This window comes from Saccopteryx leptura, chromosome 11 (assembly GCF_036850995.1).
Source record: "Saccopteryx leptura isolate mSacLep1 chromosome 11, mSacLep1_pri_phased_curated, whole genome shotgun sequence".
Taxonomy (NCBI): domain Eukaryota; kingdom Metazoa; phylum Chordata; class Mammalia; order Chiroptera; family Emballonuridae; genus Saccopteryx; species Saccopteryx leptura.
Genome location: NC_089513.1, coordinates 71918858 through 71935391, shown reverse-complemented (window position 1 = coordinate 71935391; position 16534 = coordinate 71918858). Strand labels below are relative to the sequence as shown.

General features: G+C 49.8%; 1 protein-coding gene across 4 annotated transcripts in view; it reads left to right on the top strand.

Moving 5' to 3' along the window:
- The window catches only part of NTNG1 (netrin G1), a 301686-nt gene extending 285824 nt beyond the window's left edge, over positions 1-15862 (top strand). For all 4 annotated transcript variants that reach the window (XM_066353126.1, XM_066353127.1, XM_066353128.1 and 1 more), the window contains one exon: positions 14036-15862. In XM_066353126.1, coding sequence (XP_066209223.1) covers positions 14036-14283 — 248 coding nt within the window. In that variant the 3' untranslated portion in view covers positions 14284-15862. The remainder of the gene's footprint in view (positions 1-14035) is intronic.
- Positions 15863-16534: the final 672 nt, after the last annotated feature.

The window sequence follows — 16534 nt, the reverse complement described above, 5'->3', positions numbered from 1 at the left end:
GTAATGCCACTGCTCGCTGGTGTCTGACTAGGGTCTCACAGCTCACCCCTCTTCTGAGACACAAGGCCTTGCTCTATCCCCGCAGTAACGCCACTGCTCCCGCTGTCTGACTAGGGTCTCACAGCTCACCCCTCTTCTGAGACACAAGGCCTTGCTCTATCCCCGCAGTAACGCCACTGCTCGCCGGTGTCTGACTGGGGTCTCACAGCTCACCCCTCTTCTGAGATGGAAGGCCTTGCTCTATCCCCGCAGTAACGCCACTGCTCGCCGGTGTCTGACTAGGGTCTCACAGCTCACCCCTGTTCTGAGACAGAAGGCCTTGCTCTATCCCCGCAGTAACGCCACTGCTCGCCGGTGTCTGACTAGGGTCTCACAGCTCACCCCTCTTCTGAGACGGAAGGCCTTGCTCTATACCCGCAGTAACGCCATTGCTCCTTTCAGGGCACCCACTGTGTGGGTTTGCTCTAATTCCTACACCTTCTTCTTCACCCATTAAGAAAGGGATCCTCTGGATGCTAAGAAAGGACTCTGAGCACCTCTTCCTTCCTGCCTCAGGCGTGAAACTTAGTGTCAGTGAAAGTTACGTCGCACAGAATTGCTTGACGTTGCTCGCGAGCTGCTGAAACACCCCCGTCTGCACCCGGACGTTTTCTCCGTCAGAGCTCTGGTCTGTTTGTCTCTTCCTCGAAATAAAATGGACAAAATGGACAAGTAGACCTGCTTTTCAACAGGTCAGCAGTTATTTTGGCGTGTGAGGAACTGTAGGCGTGAAAGACGATTTTATTCCAGCCCCAAACCAACGTGCATTCATTAAAGCACCAAAGACGCTCGAAATGAGAACGATGGAAGCGAACCGGGAGACGCATAGGAGCGCACACGATGGGAAGTTGCCTTGCCTGAAGAGGTGTGAACACACACACCTGTAGAAACGAGCATCGTCTCTGTGGCTCTTCCGGTTTGTATTTTCACCGTAGGACTTTGGGAAGTCCTGGCACTCGCAAAGCCCTGAATACTAATCGTAAAGTTGAAGCTCTCAGATTCACGATGGCCCCCATGAAACGGTGGCCTCTGTCACAGATGTAGAAACAGAGGCTCCGAACCCCAGCTTAGAGAGCCACGAGTGGTGACACCTGTGTTCAAACCCCAGCGTGTGGACACCACTGCAGTAACAAAGCAACCACGTACTCAACTTGGGCCGTTTCTCTTTTGAGCGGCTCAGGAATGTATCAGCAGGAGAGGACAGGGCGAGGTGCAGCGGTCAGCATCGGCTCCGTGGAAAAGGTACGCCCGGTGACTTGTCTGTCACCGTGACCCCTCCGCCCTTCCCTAACCTCACAAATGGATTGTAGATCACTTCAACATCGGTCCCCGGCAGCAAATGGCACGGCCGAGCATTAGCAGTCATTTTTACTTGGCGCGTGGCATCCCTAAATGATTCCTGTCATCGGCTTTGCACATTCTCCCGATTCCATAATGTTGTTTTCCTCACCTTGAATTTATTGACACCAATTTATTTTTGCCTTGACACCGGCATTAACAAGGAAATGGCTTTGTTTCATTCCGACGTTATAAAGTCACCTCCCAGGACTGGGTTTGACATTGTCAGGTTGTCAGGAGGTGGTTACGGGGACAGCAGGACCACAGCGGACAAGAGTGAGTGACAGTGGTTCCTGGGGGGGTGGGGGGGGGGTTTTAAGAAAAGTTACTGCCATGTGACTTCAGGCAGTATTTAGTATTTTTCATACTAAAACGTCCTGCTGTTTAAAAATCTTAGGAGGGCTTAACCCATCTTTAGAGCACTCCGACCAAATACATATAAGAAAAAATAAATCTCTAAGGAGACATTTGGCTGTAGCCCGACAAACGGGAACCTCAGATTGTATTTTAGCTTTATAGAGTACTCAAAAACGTTCTGTCTCCAAACAAACCAACAAACAAAAAACCCACACACATGAATTAATGACACAATTACCTCATTTTGGCCTCAGATACTTGGATTTCTCAGTGGTGAATGTCAAAGACCTGTAATTTTTCTCTGCCTCCTACTCAGAATACAGAATGGTCCCACATTTGTCTCTGCCCTGAACGGGACAGTGTGTCCTGTCCCTCACAATTCCCACGTCATTTTAAAGAACACCAAATCCACTCACATACCCACCCCAGTAACAATTTCACTAGGAACCCTCCAATTAAACAAAAACAAAAACAAAAAAAGGCCACCAAGTTTCTCAAGGCCACGTCTTTTTGACCTGCCTCTTCACCGTGATGCTAACGAGCTCAGGACAAAGCGCTCCCACCACGCTCTGAGCCCCAGCTCACCTGCCAAGGTTGGTTTCCCCTCCCCCGTCTTTCCCCAGCCCATGGTGTGTGACGGCCACAGAGAAGAAACCCCAGACTAGTCACCATGCTTGTCCTGCTGACATTCTGCACTGTGAAATCAGGCACGGGAAGCCCTGGCAAATCACGGTGTGCAATTTCTTGCGTGCATGTCTCTGGGTTACCTTTTCTCCCAGTCCTTGAAAAAGCTTTACCCGGCCCTGGCCGGTTGGCTCAGTGGTAGAGCGTCAGCCTGGCATGCAGGAGTCCCAGGTTCGATTCCCGGCCAGGGCACACAGGAGAAGCGCCCATCTGCTTCTCCACCCCTCCCCCTCTCCTTCCTCTCTGTCTCTCTCTTCCCCTCCCACAGCCAAGGCTCCATTGGAGCAAAGTTGGCCCAGGCGCTGAGGATGGCTCCATGGCTTCTGCCTCAGGCGCTAGAATGGCTCTGGCCGCAACGGAGCGACGCCCCCGATGGGCAGAGCATTGCCCCCTGGTGGGCATGCTGGGTGGATACCGGTCGGGTGCATGCGGGAGTCTGTCTGACTGCCTCCCTGTTTCCAACTTCAGAAAAACACACAGACACACACAAAAAAAGCTTTACCCCTCCTGACTTCTGCCTTGTCATACTCAGTAGAGAGCTTACTTACCTCCTACTTCTGGAAACTCAAATGACGCCATCAGGGAAAAGTTTCTTTTACTTCCCAACCTCCAACCCATAAACTTTATATCCAGCGTATCTGTAGCTATCTATCTTTCTATCTATCTATCTACTAACAAGAGATATATATCCAGCATTCAGAAAGAGGCAGAGAACAAAAGGCCAATTTTACTTCCTTGTTTACTATTTATTGGACATCTATTCAGTGCCAAAGGCCATGCTAAGCCTCATGACAAAACCACGAGAGCAGGTCATAGATGTGGCACACACGTGGGGCAGGTATGAGCCTCCCACAACCTTGAGTTGCAGGTGATCTGTTTTCTCTGAGTTAAGTCTGACTGTGGGCCCACCGGCTGGGTAGGTGGTGGGAAATCCGATCAGTCAGCGCCGTGGCCTGATGTTTGAATGTAAACATGTCTCCTCGTGTTGTGTCAGCGCCTGCACCATTACCAGCACGGTGCTCAGACTGCAGGCCCTGTTGGCTCAGGAGGCTGTGCTGGTTCCATTGTCACCGGAGGCAGTGCAGTCTTTGGTGAGACAAAGACTCCCTGTGTCTAGGGCCCTCTTATAATTGTAGGGTCGTGTACGACCCTTATGCCTTGTTGGAGGTCATTTCCGTAGACATTTTGGATGATTGGTAGTTTGAGTAGAAATATATGTTAATGATACGAATGCTGAAATATGGCAAAATTTGATCCCATAATGCATTTCTTAAACAAATTACCTTTATGATCTCAGTTAAAGATACCTTTATTTTCTCGAGTAACAGCAATTCCTTTTATGGGCATTTTAATTATCATCAAAGGACTATCTATTTATTCTTGGTCATTTGGAAAGACTGAAACATAAGAAGATGAGGCTTAAATTACTAAAATCTCCTGCCCTCCACTAGCCAGAGATAAACATTGGTCCCATTTGGGTATAATTTGTTGCAGTACTTTTTCTGAGGTTTCCATTAGGTAAAGTATACATCGCGGTTTATGTCGGCATCCGTGGGGACCACAGCAGGTAAACACTCATACTGTTTTTCCTCCCGACATAATGTCATGGACTTTGAAATGACGGCTCCCACCCTGCTGTGTGTTGTCACTGTGTGTGACTGTGCCTCCCAACGAACACCATCTTTCACCTTGGGCAAAGGAGCCGAGGTTGCACCTTTTTATTAAACCCGACAGGTGCATTTTCTGATACCAGATGAGAAACTCTGTGATTTCTCAGCAGCGTTTTTATGAGCGCCTTGCCTGTCTGAAGGTGTTGACCTAAATAGGATTTCAATACATCATTAATGATCGCTTTGGGAAGGGTGCCCAGCCAGCAGCCTATGGGATTCTCAGCGAATTAATTCTTTCTCAACATCAGCAGAGACGCTTTTTTTTTTTTCTTCAGGTTACAAAGCCTGGTAACTTTGGAGGTGTCTGGGCAGTGCCTTGTGCCCCTGCACCGGTCACCTGTCACCTATCATCTGAGCTGGGTGACTGCGCATGGCAGACAGGGGCCCCTTCAGAAGGCACGTGGCTTTTTAATGAGGTTTTGAGCAGTATTTCCTTTGCTTAGACAAGAGCAGGCATCCCCCCCCAATGCAGAATTGATGCTTATATTAGGTGCGTAAGAAGGAAATGGCTGTCCCCAGATGTCAGAACCTGCCACACTGATGACCCAGACATGTCTGACCACCCGGCGGGCGGCTTCCACATTTCTCCATATCGCCCTTCAGCTCTGCCCCTTGGCCTCACGGCGCTGAACCAAGTAGACCGGATGCTGGCACACGGGGATCATGCCACCAGCACCTCTGCCCTCAGATGGCTACAGACACAACAGGAAAGCAAGGCTGCTGCCACTTGGTGGTCCCCGGATTTCAGTCTAGATGCTGTGGGCGTCTCCCAGTCCCCAGCCACACTGTTGCAGAAGCTAAGGGCGGTTAGCTAGCGGGGCGTGGGAGCAGGGGGACAGCCTCCAGCTCTGCCCCTCCCACATGGACTCCGATTGGTCCAATCCTCCCACACGGACTCTGATTGGCTCAGGAGAATCCTCCCACACGGACTCTGATTGGCTCAGGAGAATCCTCCCACACGGACTCTGATTGGTCCAGGAGAATCCTCCCACACGGACTCTGATTGGTCCAGGAGAATGCACACTGAGTGAGCGCGTATGAGTCACCTTTGAGAAAACGGGCGCACTCCGGTCCCAGTGACCTCGAAGTGCTCGGAGGCATACAAGCAGTTGGAGACAAATATTCAGAGCTACATGCTTGACCCCGTGCTGTCTGCATTTCGTGCCCGCAGGGGACACATTCGGATGCTGTCTTTGAGGGAGGACATTTGCCTCCTTTCTCACTTCAAGTACCTTGGACTGGAGAAGAAGGGGTGACCTCATTACTCTGACAGGCATGAGCCACCCCCGTCCAGCCCTAGGGGACATTGGGGAAAGTGTCGGACACAAGCGCAGTACACTTAGGTTGTGTTTCCTGGTTTTTGAAGCGCCTCCCCATAATCCACTTGAGGCTCCCCACGACTTGGAGGGGTGGGTGGGCAGGACCAGTGTTATTCCTGCTTTAGAAGCAGGAAGAGAGAGAGGCGCAAAGAGGACGATTTTCCCAGGTTCTCCCAGCCCGTTAACGGCAGAAGCCAGACTGGAATCACAAGTTCTTCACCTAACTCTCTTCCTCCCCTCATCATGTTACAACAAAAACCTCTCCCTGTCCTACGGGCACCAGAGGACTGACAGGCAACCGATTCAATGGAAAACAGCCACCCGAGTCAGCACCGGGACTCGGACTCTTGGGCCAGACGTCCACCAGTCATCACGGTTTCATCATAAAGAGAAAGAATCCCTCACCCGTCGCCTTTTACGGTGCGAGGCTTTCCATGAAAAAAAACAAAACAAAACCAAAAAAACAGTCACTCAAACCGTGACGCCCAAGAGCACTTTACAAACACCTGCTTCAGACTCTTCCCCGGCTTTCTGGTTGTCACTGGAATGTGAGGTCGACAGAAGGCGCTGCACTGGGCATCCGGCTAACACTCTGTGGCCATCGTCTGGCACGGTCCTGGGTGGGATGGGGGATGGAGGATGGAGGATGGAGGGTGGAGGATGGAGGATGGAGGGTGGAGGATGGAGGGATGGAGGATGGAGGGATGGAGGATGGAGTATGGAGGGTGGAGGATAGAGGGATGGAGGATGGAGGGTGGAGGATGGAGGATGGAGGGATGGAGGATGGAGGATGGAGGGATGGAGGGATGGAGGATGGATGATGGAGGGATGGAGGATGGAGGATGGAGGATGGAGAATGGAGGATGGAGGATGGAGGGATGGAGGGATGGAGGATGGAGGATGGAGGATGGAGGGATGGAGGAATGGAGGAATGGAGGATGGAGGGATGGAGGGTGGAGGAGGGAGGGTGGAGGATGGAGGGATGGAGGATGGAGGATGGAGGGATGGAGGATGGAGGATGGAGGGATGGAGGGATGGAGGATGGAGTATGGAGGGATGGAGGGATGGAGGATGGATGATGGAGGGATGGAGGATGGAGGATGGAGGGATGGAGGATGGAGGGATGGAGGGATGGAGGATGGAGTATGGAGGGTGGAGGGTGGAGGATGGAGGGTGGAGGGTGGAGGGTGGAGGATGGAGGGATGGAAGATGGAGGGATGGAGGGTGGAGAATGGAGGATGGAGGGTGGAGGGTGGAGGATGGAGGATGGAGGATGGATCAACACCAACGAAGTGGTGGCTACTTAGGACTAGAACTCAGGGCTCATATCTCCTGATGTATGTTTTCTCCAATGCACCACATCGCCAATCAAGGCCAGACATGAGTGAGAAAGGTTGGGGGGAATGCAATTAGTGGGCCTAGAATTCCACCACAGAGGCCCTTAGACAGCAGTCGAGGGAGCGCCTCCCGTCCCCCAGGAGCTCACCTGTGCGTGGGTGAGGTTTTACATCTCCCATCCCAGGACTCAGTACACGAGCCGCCCTGGCTGAATAAGTGGGGCATCGGCCCAGCTCTGCACCCCCGGGCTGCACTCTCTCAGATGCCAACATCAGACCCAAACGCAGCGCGCATGCCTTTGTTATTAGCCTGCGTGGTGGAGGTTGCTTCATTCTCTGACGTCTCTTTGAAAAAGATGGAACAATTTGGAGCATCTTTCCCTCAGCAATCCCGAGCTCATTTCAGGTGGTGAAGGTAGAGGTCACTTTATTAATACAACCATCAAGGAAGGCTGTCATGGTAACCCGTTGCATCAGTTCCTTGAAGTGAGGGAGACAAAGCCAAAAAGAGAAACTTTCAAGTCTATAAATACAGACCCCGCATTGCTCGGGCGTACAGCTCCCTGGCGGGGCAGGCCTAAATGCGTAGCTTTAAACAAGACCCAAATGGAAAAAAGAAAACTTGCTTTTGGCAATGCGATGGAGCGTCGCGACCATAACGAGGACAAGCGACCCTCCAGGTCACGGACGAAAAAGAGAATCCAACAAGTACCAATAATAAGTGCCAGCTGGTACCCTCTGAGCAGATGAGACCCCTCTCAAGGTTTTCTCTCCTGTACCTTCCAGAAAGGACTAAATCGAGGGAAAAGGATTCAAAGTCTCATAATTCACATTTTGATACTAGATGGCAGTTTGGGGAGAGGAAACAGGTACCTGCCACACACAAGTTAAAGAACTGAGTCATTTAGCTCCATCCCCGCAACTCTCATTAGCCATGCTGCAGGAAGATTAAAAAGATGTGGAAGAGGGAGGAAGAGATGCTTCCTGTTCCTGTCCTCTCACGGTGAAAATCCAAGCCATGGTGGGAGCTCATGTGTCCACTGCAGATGGCGTGCTTGCCGAAGCTGTGATCCCAGTTAGGACAGCACCTTGCTGACTTCAGCCTCTCCCCCGGGGAGGCCCACACTACAGCTTTTAGACATGTCACTGAGTCTAACAGCAATACTATATAACCTCCTCTGTCAGGGGGCCACGGGCTACCTTGGTCACTCCGTCGGAAAGTATTACTAACGCTGAAACGTCAGGGGTGATAGGTTCCGTGCTGTGATATTGGACACGCCATAAATGAATTCTTTTCATCCAAGTTAAAACGATCCTTTAGAATACAGTCAAGCTATGATCAAAGTAGTATTAGCTCTTCCTATCCAGGGGTCATATTGTATCATAATGAAAATAACCCATTACCGGTTCAAGTGTTGTGTGAGAAGTCTGAGAATGGACCCTCCGTGTTTACCGTGAAGAATCAGGATGTGCTCCGTGCTCGCACTTCACACCGTTAGTTCAGAGTTCTCAGGTTCAGGCAGACCCGCAGAGACCGGCACCGAGTGAGGAGCATGCCAGCTGCTCGGGGCCCGTGGGACTTTCAGTCTGCAGGTAGGCACGCTATCAAACATCAGGATTGTGAGTGTCCTGGTGCCAGGTTGGTCACTGTCCTTGTAGTGAATACCCCAAACCTTGTGTGGAGACGGATTCTGAAGTTCGGCGTGAGAGCGCCCGTGATTAAGTAGCGGTCACTTCTACGTTCGTGGGGAAAGGAAAACGAGGGCATACACACACGTTTGCCATTCCCGACCTGGACCTTCGATAGTTGGGGTTCTAGTTGCTGTCTGAGCTGATCTGTATTTGGAGCACAGCCAGAACATGGAAGAACTTTAAAGGATGGGACCCCCAAATCCTACGCACAGAGACCTTGCTCATCAGCAGAGCCGCTGGTCCACACAACGGAAAACTGACTGAGGGTCCACACGTCGGTTTCCGTCGTCTGGAGGAGCACGGCACGCAGCACGGTGCCACCGCCCTCCTCCCGACCGGGAGCCCTGGTTCTGGTTCTGGGTCTGGCTCTGGCTCTCCCCAGGTCTCCCTCAGCTTCCTCATCGGGAGTCTCTGAATGCCTCTCACCCTCTGACGTCCCTCTCTTCATCTGAGGAGAACAAATTACACGAGGGTGATTTGGGGTTCCTCTGATCCTTTAATGAGCTGAGCAGTATCGAGGGTCCATCTTTGATCCCAGTCTTCTGTAGTTACGACCCCAGGAAGGTAATCCACTCTTTCAACTTCTGGTATTTAGCCGCCCCCGCGAACTCCCATGGCTCTGCACTGAAAACTCACTCTCTGTCCAGAATCGCCAAGGCGCCTTATGCTCCGTGCCCCACTATGCATAAGGACAGCTGTTCATCTTCCCTGCTGCCACTGACACCCCGAGCCAGGCCCTCCCACTCACCCTCCGACCTTAACAGCGGAGGTATTCTCCGGGTGGGGACATTCTGTCCACTGAAGGATATTTAGCAGCATCTCTGGCTCCTACCCACTAGCCTGCCCTTTCCGGAGTTGTGACAACCCCCACCCCCCCAAAAAAAATTGGAAGTGTCTCCAGACACTTCCAATTGTCCCCTGAGAGGCACAATCACCCTTTGTTGAAAAGCACTACTTTAGCTTAACAACCAAAGACCTCTACTAAATGTGAATTCCTCAAATTTCTCCCTCCCTTTCTTCTAATTATTCCAGAATCCCTTCCGTCAGATTCAAGAACACGCCACGTTTATTTGCATATTTCCTTCACCCTACCCCGAGTGCCCTTCCTCTCGGACTCGTCCAGCCAGTCTGTTTATCCCCAGACGCAGTCAGTCACCCGCAGCAGGAAGCCGTCTGTGGTTCGTGGCAAAGCCTCCCTGCGGGCATCCTGTCAGCACCTTCTCCTCTCAGCACCCTTCACGGCCACTGTTTCTCTTCCTACGGCTTAAGGGCTAGTATTCTTCAGTGTTCTCTCTCCAGCCTCCACCTCGACTTCATCTATATTCTAGCAGGATGAAGTCTTCTATTCCTGCACTGTCACCCTTTGTAACAATGACCCCCATCAGCCCTCTTCCAAATCTGTGTCTCCTGAACTGTCAACTAGCTTTTCCGGCTAATTACAAGACCCCTGCAAAACAGCCTACACCCTCAAGGTCAATACGTCCCCAACAAAGTTCATCTGCTTCCCTTACCACACTGTCCCTCCAATCTTCTTATTATAAACTCTGATGCATCCAAATACCAGAACCGGGAACCTGAGACTCTCTCTTCTGCATGTCAAACGGCCTGTCTCTTCTCTCTCCCCAGAGCGCTAACTCAGCCCAAGCCCAGGCTGTTGAAGTATCTGGTCTCCTGGCTCCTGATCTGTCCTTGTTCTAGTCTAGCCGAACCTTATTAATTCCCCTTTAAAACACTGCCCTGCTCACAGGTCTCTGACCGCTCCCCGCTGCCTGTTAGCTAAACTCTGCAGTGTGCTTCAGAGAACCTTCACGCCCGGGCCACAGTCTACCTTGCCTGTCCCCACTACCCTGCGCACATCTGTCACTGTGGCCACACCGGCAGTGATGCGTGTGTCTCTCACTCAGGCTCCGGTCAGAAAACTGAAACCACAGTTGGTGTTTTAACAGGGAGAATGTATTGAAGGTTTGGCAGATGCTTTAGAATTTAAAAACGAAAGGACAGTGAAGTCCCTGTATAAGCAGGAAGGAGCTGTCACACTTGGGCTGAGGGAGCACAGGACAGAAGACAGGGTTGTGAGAAACTGTAAGTTTGGAGGGGAGACCCCATCGCCCCGGGATCTGCACGTCTAAGGAAGGGTGGTAACTGGCTGCCGCTAGGACCTCCTAAATGCCGAGCAGGGGACCTTGGAGGGCACAGGAACCTCTATGGGTGACATGACGCTGGTTCCGAAAATGCTGAACCCTGAAATCAAATGCTGCTGTTGGGAAGAAGAGCATTGCTGGGGAGAGTCCTCTCAGGAAAAGCCGTGAACCAGGAAAAAGGAAATCCCTTCTTCCTCCCTCTTACCTGTGCGGCTCTCTCTAGCGCCCCCTGTGGGTGGAAGTCAGGAGACAACTTGCAGGGTTCCAGCTTCAACAACCATCATGGGTGGATCTAGACAGAATTGAGAGGCCATTGCTGGTTAACTGGCACAGTACCCTTCCACGTCTCTGTGCCTTCAGTCACACAGTTTCCCATCCATAATGCTTCTTCTCCCGATATATGCCTGATGCACGCCTGTGTTCAAATACAGTCCCCTTTCTCTCATCTTCTCTCATCTTCCTCCAAATAATTATTCGCACTGTCATCTGAGTTCCCCTGGCAGTTGGCAAATACTTCTTTTATAGTCATTTTTGGTTTTCATATTGTATCATAATTATCTCTATATATTCTCATGTATTTGTTTCCTGCCAAACTGTGAGCTCCTTCAGGGCAGGTAGAGTGGCAGCTGTGAAATCTGGCAGCCTGCCTGGGTCACGACAGATGCGCTGGGTGGAGCTGGATGGATTTGATAAGGGCATTCTCATGAGATTGATATTACATCATTTCTTGTATATAATTTTATCTTCCCAACCAGACTTGAACTTCATAAGAGCAGAGTTTTCTTTGATTTCTTTGTGGTGTTTAGTACAAAAGTTTCATCATACCCCAAAGAAAAAGCTCATCGGTGTTGGTTAACCACCTGCCTTATTCATTATGCACCACGATTTTGGTTCAGAGTGACACAGCATTGGGGCATAAGTTTCTGAATAGCAGGAAAGATCTGTAGTTAGGTTTAGAGGTGTTTCTAGCACACGATTTCCAACAGAGCGTGCCAGGCGTATGGTCACGTTCTGTCTTTGTGGAAAGCATAGCACAATCAAGAAAGCAAACGCAGTATGTCTTATAGTGAATTCGGAAGTCATTAAATCTATTCTGGATTTCTTTTCTTTTTCTTTCCTGTTTCTTTCTTACAAAAAAATATATCCCCCCCCCCCCAATCCATGGAGTGACATCTGTTCCTCGTACATTTATTAAATTTCTCACAGTCATCAACATCAACCAGCAGATTACTTAAACGTAGAGCTAGGCACTAAATTTTAATTTAATCACCAACTTCTTGAAAAAAAAAAAAAAAGAAACCTCTGTTCAACAACTGATTTACATTCAGGTCCGAGAAGAAGCAAAATAGGTTTTCCTTTTTCTTTCCTTTTTTTAAGGGGAGTGATATTTAATTAACTATTGATTTCTTCTCAATTATTCAAGGCAAGCCATTATCGATATTGATGGGACAGATACTGCCCTAGCTCCAGGGCCCAAATGAAAGGAAATATCCCATTCAGCAAGCTGCTGCCTGGAACAAAAATGCCAAGAATCTTTAACTTTAAACGGAAACAGTTATTTGGATTTGTTTATTCCTTGTTGCCCCAATTAAACAGATATTTCCTGAAGTGTAAGCAAAACAAAATCCTGAGAACCTATGCGTGCCTCCCAAATGAACAAGAACCAAAAAGAGAAAGAGAAGGCTTTTTTGTCAGTTTCGACCACGATCTAACCTCTCCCCACCTGGCCTCGTGACTCCAGTTCTAGGACATTTTTTAACCATGACTCAGGAAACCCTACAATGTGGGTCTAACACTCGTGACCATGACACCACCCATGAGAGGCGGCTTGTATAACGCATCAGCAATCTCCTCTATAGCTGCAACCCCACCGTGGCTAGCAAGATTTTGAGCTGAAGGGTTCAGGGGGCCTTAGTTATCACTTTTCTTTCACTGAGAGCGAGTTGTGAGTACATTCAAAAGTGACACCAACACATTACGTAACTGTCACCAAGGAATTGTGGAAGGTGGTGGTAACACAGGACCCTGTTTAGCCCACTTGGTTCTTGATCCTGGGAGCTTCCGCCCCTGTTTTTTTCTCAGCTCCCATGTACACAGGGGAATAGTATGTTTGTAGGAAGCTTCTTTTGAAGCTGACATGACCACTGAACATGAGTAACAACAAGGCAACTTTATTGAATTATTACTTCGAAGATGGGAGTTATTGCTTTTTAAATACTTTGCTGTTGATAGTAGTATTGAGGGGGGGGGAAGTGTGTGTGTGTAATTCATGTGGTACCCCTGGGGAAATTTAACCACGGCATTTTTAAAAAACAAAAAAATGTTACAATTTATTTAAAAAACAAAAAAAACCCTCCTTTTTCTGCTCTGCCCCCCCCCCCCCCCCCCCGCCCATTCTGAGTCTCTACATATTAAGTGCTTAAGCAGCATATGTTGCTGGGAAGTGTTCTCTGCTCCTTCGCTCTGTGTTGTTTTAATTTCCCTGGGTTCTATTTAACATTCTGCTAAATCAGTGAAACCTTGATTATCTCAAAGAATAGGAAACCTGGCATTCATGAGGAGAACCGGAATTTGGAAGAAACAAGAAATTATTAAGAGATGAGAGATGAAAAGTTACCCGACAGGGACCACGAATGAATTCGAGTCTCTGGGATTGCTTGTCTTGACTTAGTCACACGGATGGGATCAATCGATGAATATAGTGAAATTTTGGTAATCAGGGTTTCACCACTGCATTTATTAGTATTCCCTGGAAACCAAGGTAACCTTGGCCTCTACGCCCCAACCTGATGAGATTGTAAAAATCCTAATAAGCTGTCAGGGGCAGAAACGACTGCTCTTCCTCACACCTCTCCGCCAAACAGCTTTCTCTCTTCCCGAAGCTGCTGCCCGCCCAGAGCATGCTGCCTGCCCCCTGTCCCACCCTGTCCCTTCTCAGCTGGCTTCTGTCTTCATGCATGTGGCACTGGAATCACCTGCAGGGAGAATGCCCCACCCCTCAGAGGTTCTTGGTCATTTTAGCAACAGTGCTTTGCATTTTAATTAGCATCATCTGGCTTCAAAGCTCTGCATTCTTGCATGAGGCACCTGTCCTTTAAAAACAAAAACAAAAAAACCCGGGAGGTCAGCGCAGGTCCCACGAAGAGAAGCCACTGCCAAACCAGGAGTATCCCTTTACCTTGTAGTCGATAGCCTAAATGGACAATGATAATATCCCACAGCGCAGCCAAAATCTATAGGAAGAGAACTGATGGGGTGAAAACAAAAAGCAGCACAAACTACATGTGTTTGGAAATTGCGGTCACGTGCCTCCTTTGCGGCGGGGGTGGGGGCGGGGGAAGAGCACAAGATCGATAGAGATTTTTTTTTAAAGCTGAAAACATGATGTACCAGATGAACTTAAATTGATTCTGCTTCTCCTCCCCGCGCCCCCGCTCCCCTCCCCCCTCGTTCTGCAGCCAACGTCTGCGACAATGAGCTCCTGCACTGTCAGAACGGAGGGACCTGTCACAACAACGTGCGCTGCCTGTGCCCCGCCGCCTACACCGGCATCCTGTGCGAGAAGCTGCGGTGCGAGGAGGCCGGCGGCTGCGGCTCTGACTCGGGCCAGGGCCCGTCCCTGCGCGGCCCCCGGGCGCCCCTGCTGCTGCTGCTGCCGGTGAGCCTGGCCGCGCTGCTAGCCACCGCCGGCCCCCTGGTGATCTAGGCGGCGCTGCAGCCACCAGCCGGGCCAGGCCCTGGGGAAGCATCTACTGACACCAGAACACCGCTCAGACACCCCCCTCTCAGACGCGGGGAACAAACTCGAAAGGCCTGACTGAACTAAGCCATATTTATCAGCCGCGGGCAGCGCAGCGCAGCCGAGTCCAGACTGTTGGTTTCTGACTCCAGAGTGGGCAGCTGCTGACAGTATCCCTGACGATCACATTGCCGGCTGCAGAGCTTATCGCCCACGGGCAAGGCTAGGACAGCGACAGCGCCCCCACCCGAGCGGGAAAGACAGAACAACAAACCAACCAACCTAAAAACGCTTATACCCGCACGTGGGGCGCACGGGGACCACTTGGCTTGGCTCTGCTCAGCTCGGCCCAGAGCGCGCAGCAACCGAGTAGGAGCGCTCCTGGCTGGCGGCGCCCTGTGGGTGTAAGGACATCTGTTCCAAGCCGCCCTAGTGGCCAGCCTCAGTCCCGACTCCCAACCTGTGCTTTAGTGAACGTTGCTCTGTAACCCTCGTTGGTTGAAAGGTTTCTTTGTCTGGTGTCAGTAATGCACGTGTGTTAACAGCCCCTCCGGAAGCGCAAGCCAGTCCTGCCCCGTCTATCTGAGTGGCGCGGCGTCCTCCCTGGCTCCCAGTTGCGAGCACACATCCACTGTCCAAGACTGGCCGTAGGAGAAAGAGAAAGTGTATCTATCCTTTTGTATTCAAATGAAGTTATTTTTCTTGGAAATACTGTAATATGTAGATTTTTTGTATTCTTGCCAATTTGTGTTAACCAGACAATCTGTTCATGTTAGCTCATTTGAATCAGCCGAGACTGACTCCGTCTTACTCTGTTCTCTTATCGTTTCTGGTTTGTTTCATTGTGCAGAGATCTCTCTGCTCGGGACACGATCGTGCCGGCGTCGGAGAATATCAGTTTACATATATAACAAGTGTAATAAGATTCCACCAAAGGACACTCTGTTTTCTTGTTGCTTTATCCCTGGAAGATTTAAAAGAATAAAAGTTCCTGCATAAATGATTTCAGGAATTCGTATCGCCGTTTCTTAAGATGAAAGGAGAAGCCACCAAGCATTTTCACACTCACTTGACCAATTTCTATGCGGACCGAATACGCTCAGCTGATGAATTTAGTATCCAGGAAGATGGAATGATGTTCAATTGCTTGGACAACTTCTGCAAAAATATGAGACTTATTTCCGCTTGGGAAGATGATAACAGGAAAAAAAAATCTAAGCGATTGCCAAGATTATGCCAAAGCCTGTTGGCAGAGTTCTAAGAGACTTTTATTTTTCAGTCATGCTATTTTCACAGATTGATGTGACCGTGTGACTCTAGGGATGCTGATCTATGTATCTTTCCAAATACAGTGTTTACATGGAGGGTCACAGGGGCGGCCTGGAGAACCAGGGAAGTCGCAGGGAAATTGAGTGCTTAGCAATTTGACTTGGAATATATTCAGATGAACTATTTAGAGCAAATATCAAATATGCAGCAGCAAGTAGACATTAACTGCTGTTTCTGAGAATAAAGTTTGTTTTAAGTATCGCCCAAGGTGTAATAAATTCTCGTTTCTGCCTTTTATTAGGCCAATTACCATGGAAGACAGCGGGGGGGGGGGGGTGCACGGTGCAGGTGGCGGGTGAGGGGACCATTGCCGAGTTTAAGAGTGTGTATCCCTTTCCCAGGTGACACAGTTGTTAACAGCAGCCTCTCCTGGACTCGCAAACAATTATGCGCCCAGAGTCTTAAGGACAATCAAATCCGGCACGACTTGGTAGTGCAATAAGCTATGATAGTGGTAGGTCGGTAGCCCACTTCCTATCTGAAGCGGTTACCCCGAATCTGCTACTCCTGGCTGAAATGGGGTGGGTGGGGGGCGGACGTCTTCTGATAAAACACCTGACTAAAAACTAGATGAAAGAACAGCGCGTCTTATTGGTTTTGTTCCCAGAAACGCTAATTCAAAGAAGGCAATAAAAGGTAAACAGGTAATGCCTGTGCTGCCTGCCACCCCACGTCTAAGTTGATTGAATGTTTGTTATTCAAACCAACAGTCTCTTTTGATGTAAGAAATAAGGAAAGATGGAAATAAATTAGAGCTCTGGCTGAGCGCCAGAGCGGCCAACCAGCAACTGGAGATTTACATGAGACGCATAAACAGCAAATTATAGACCGGGCTCACCAAAGAACACACATGAAAATGCCAACAACACCCGAGGCGACTTATAATGAG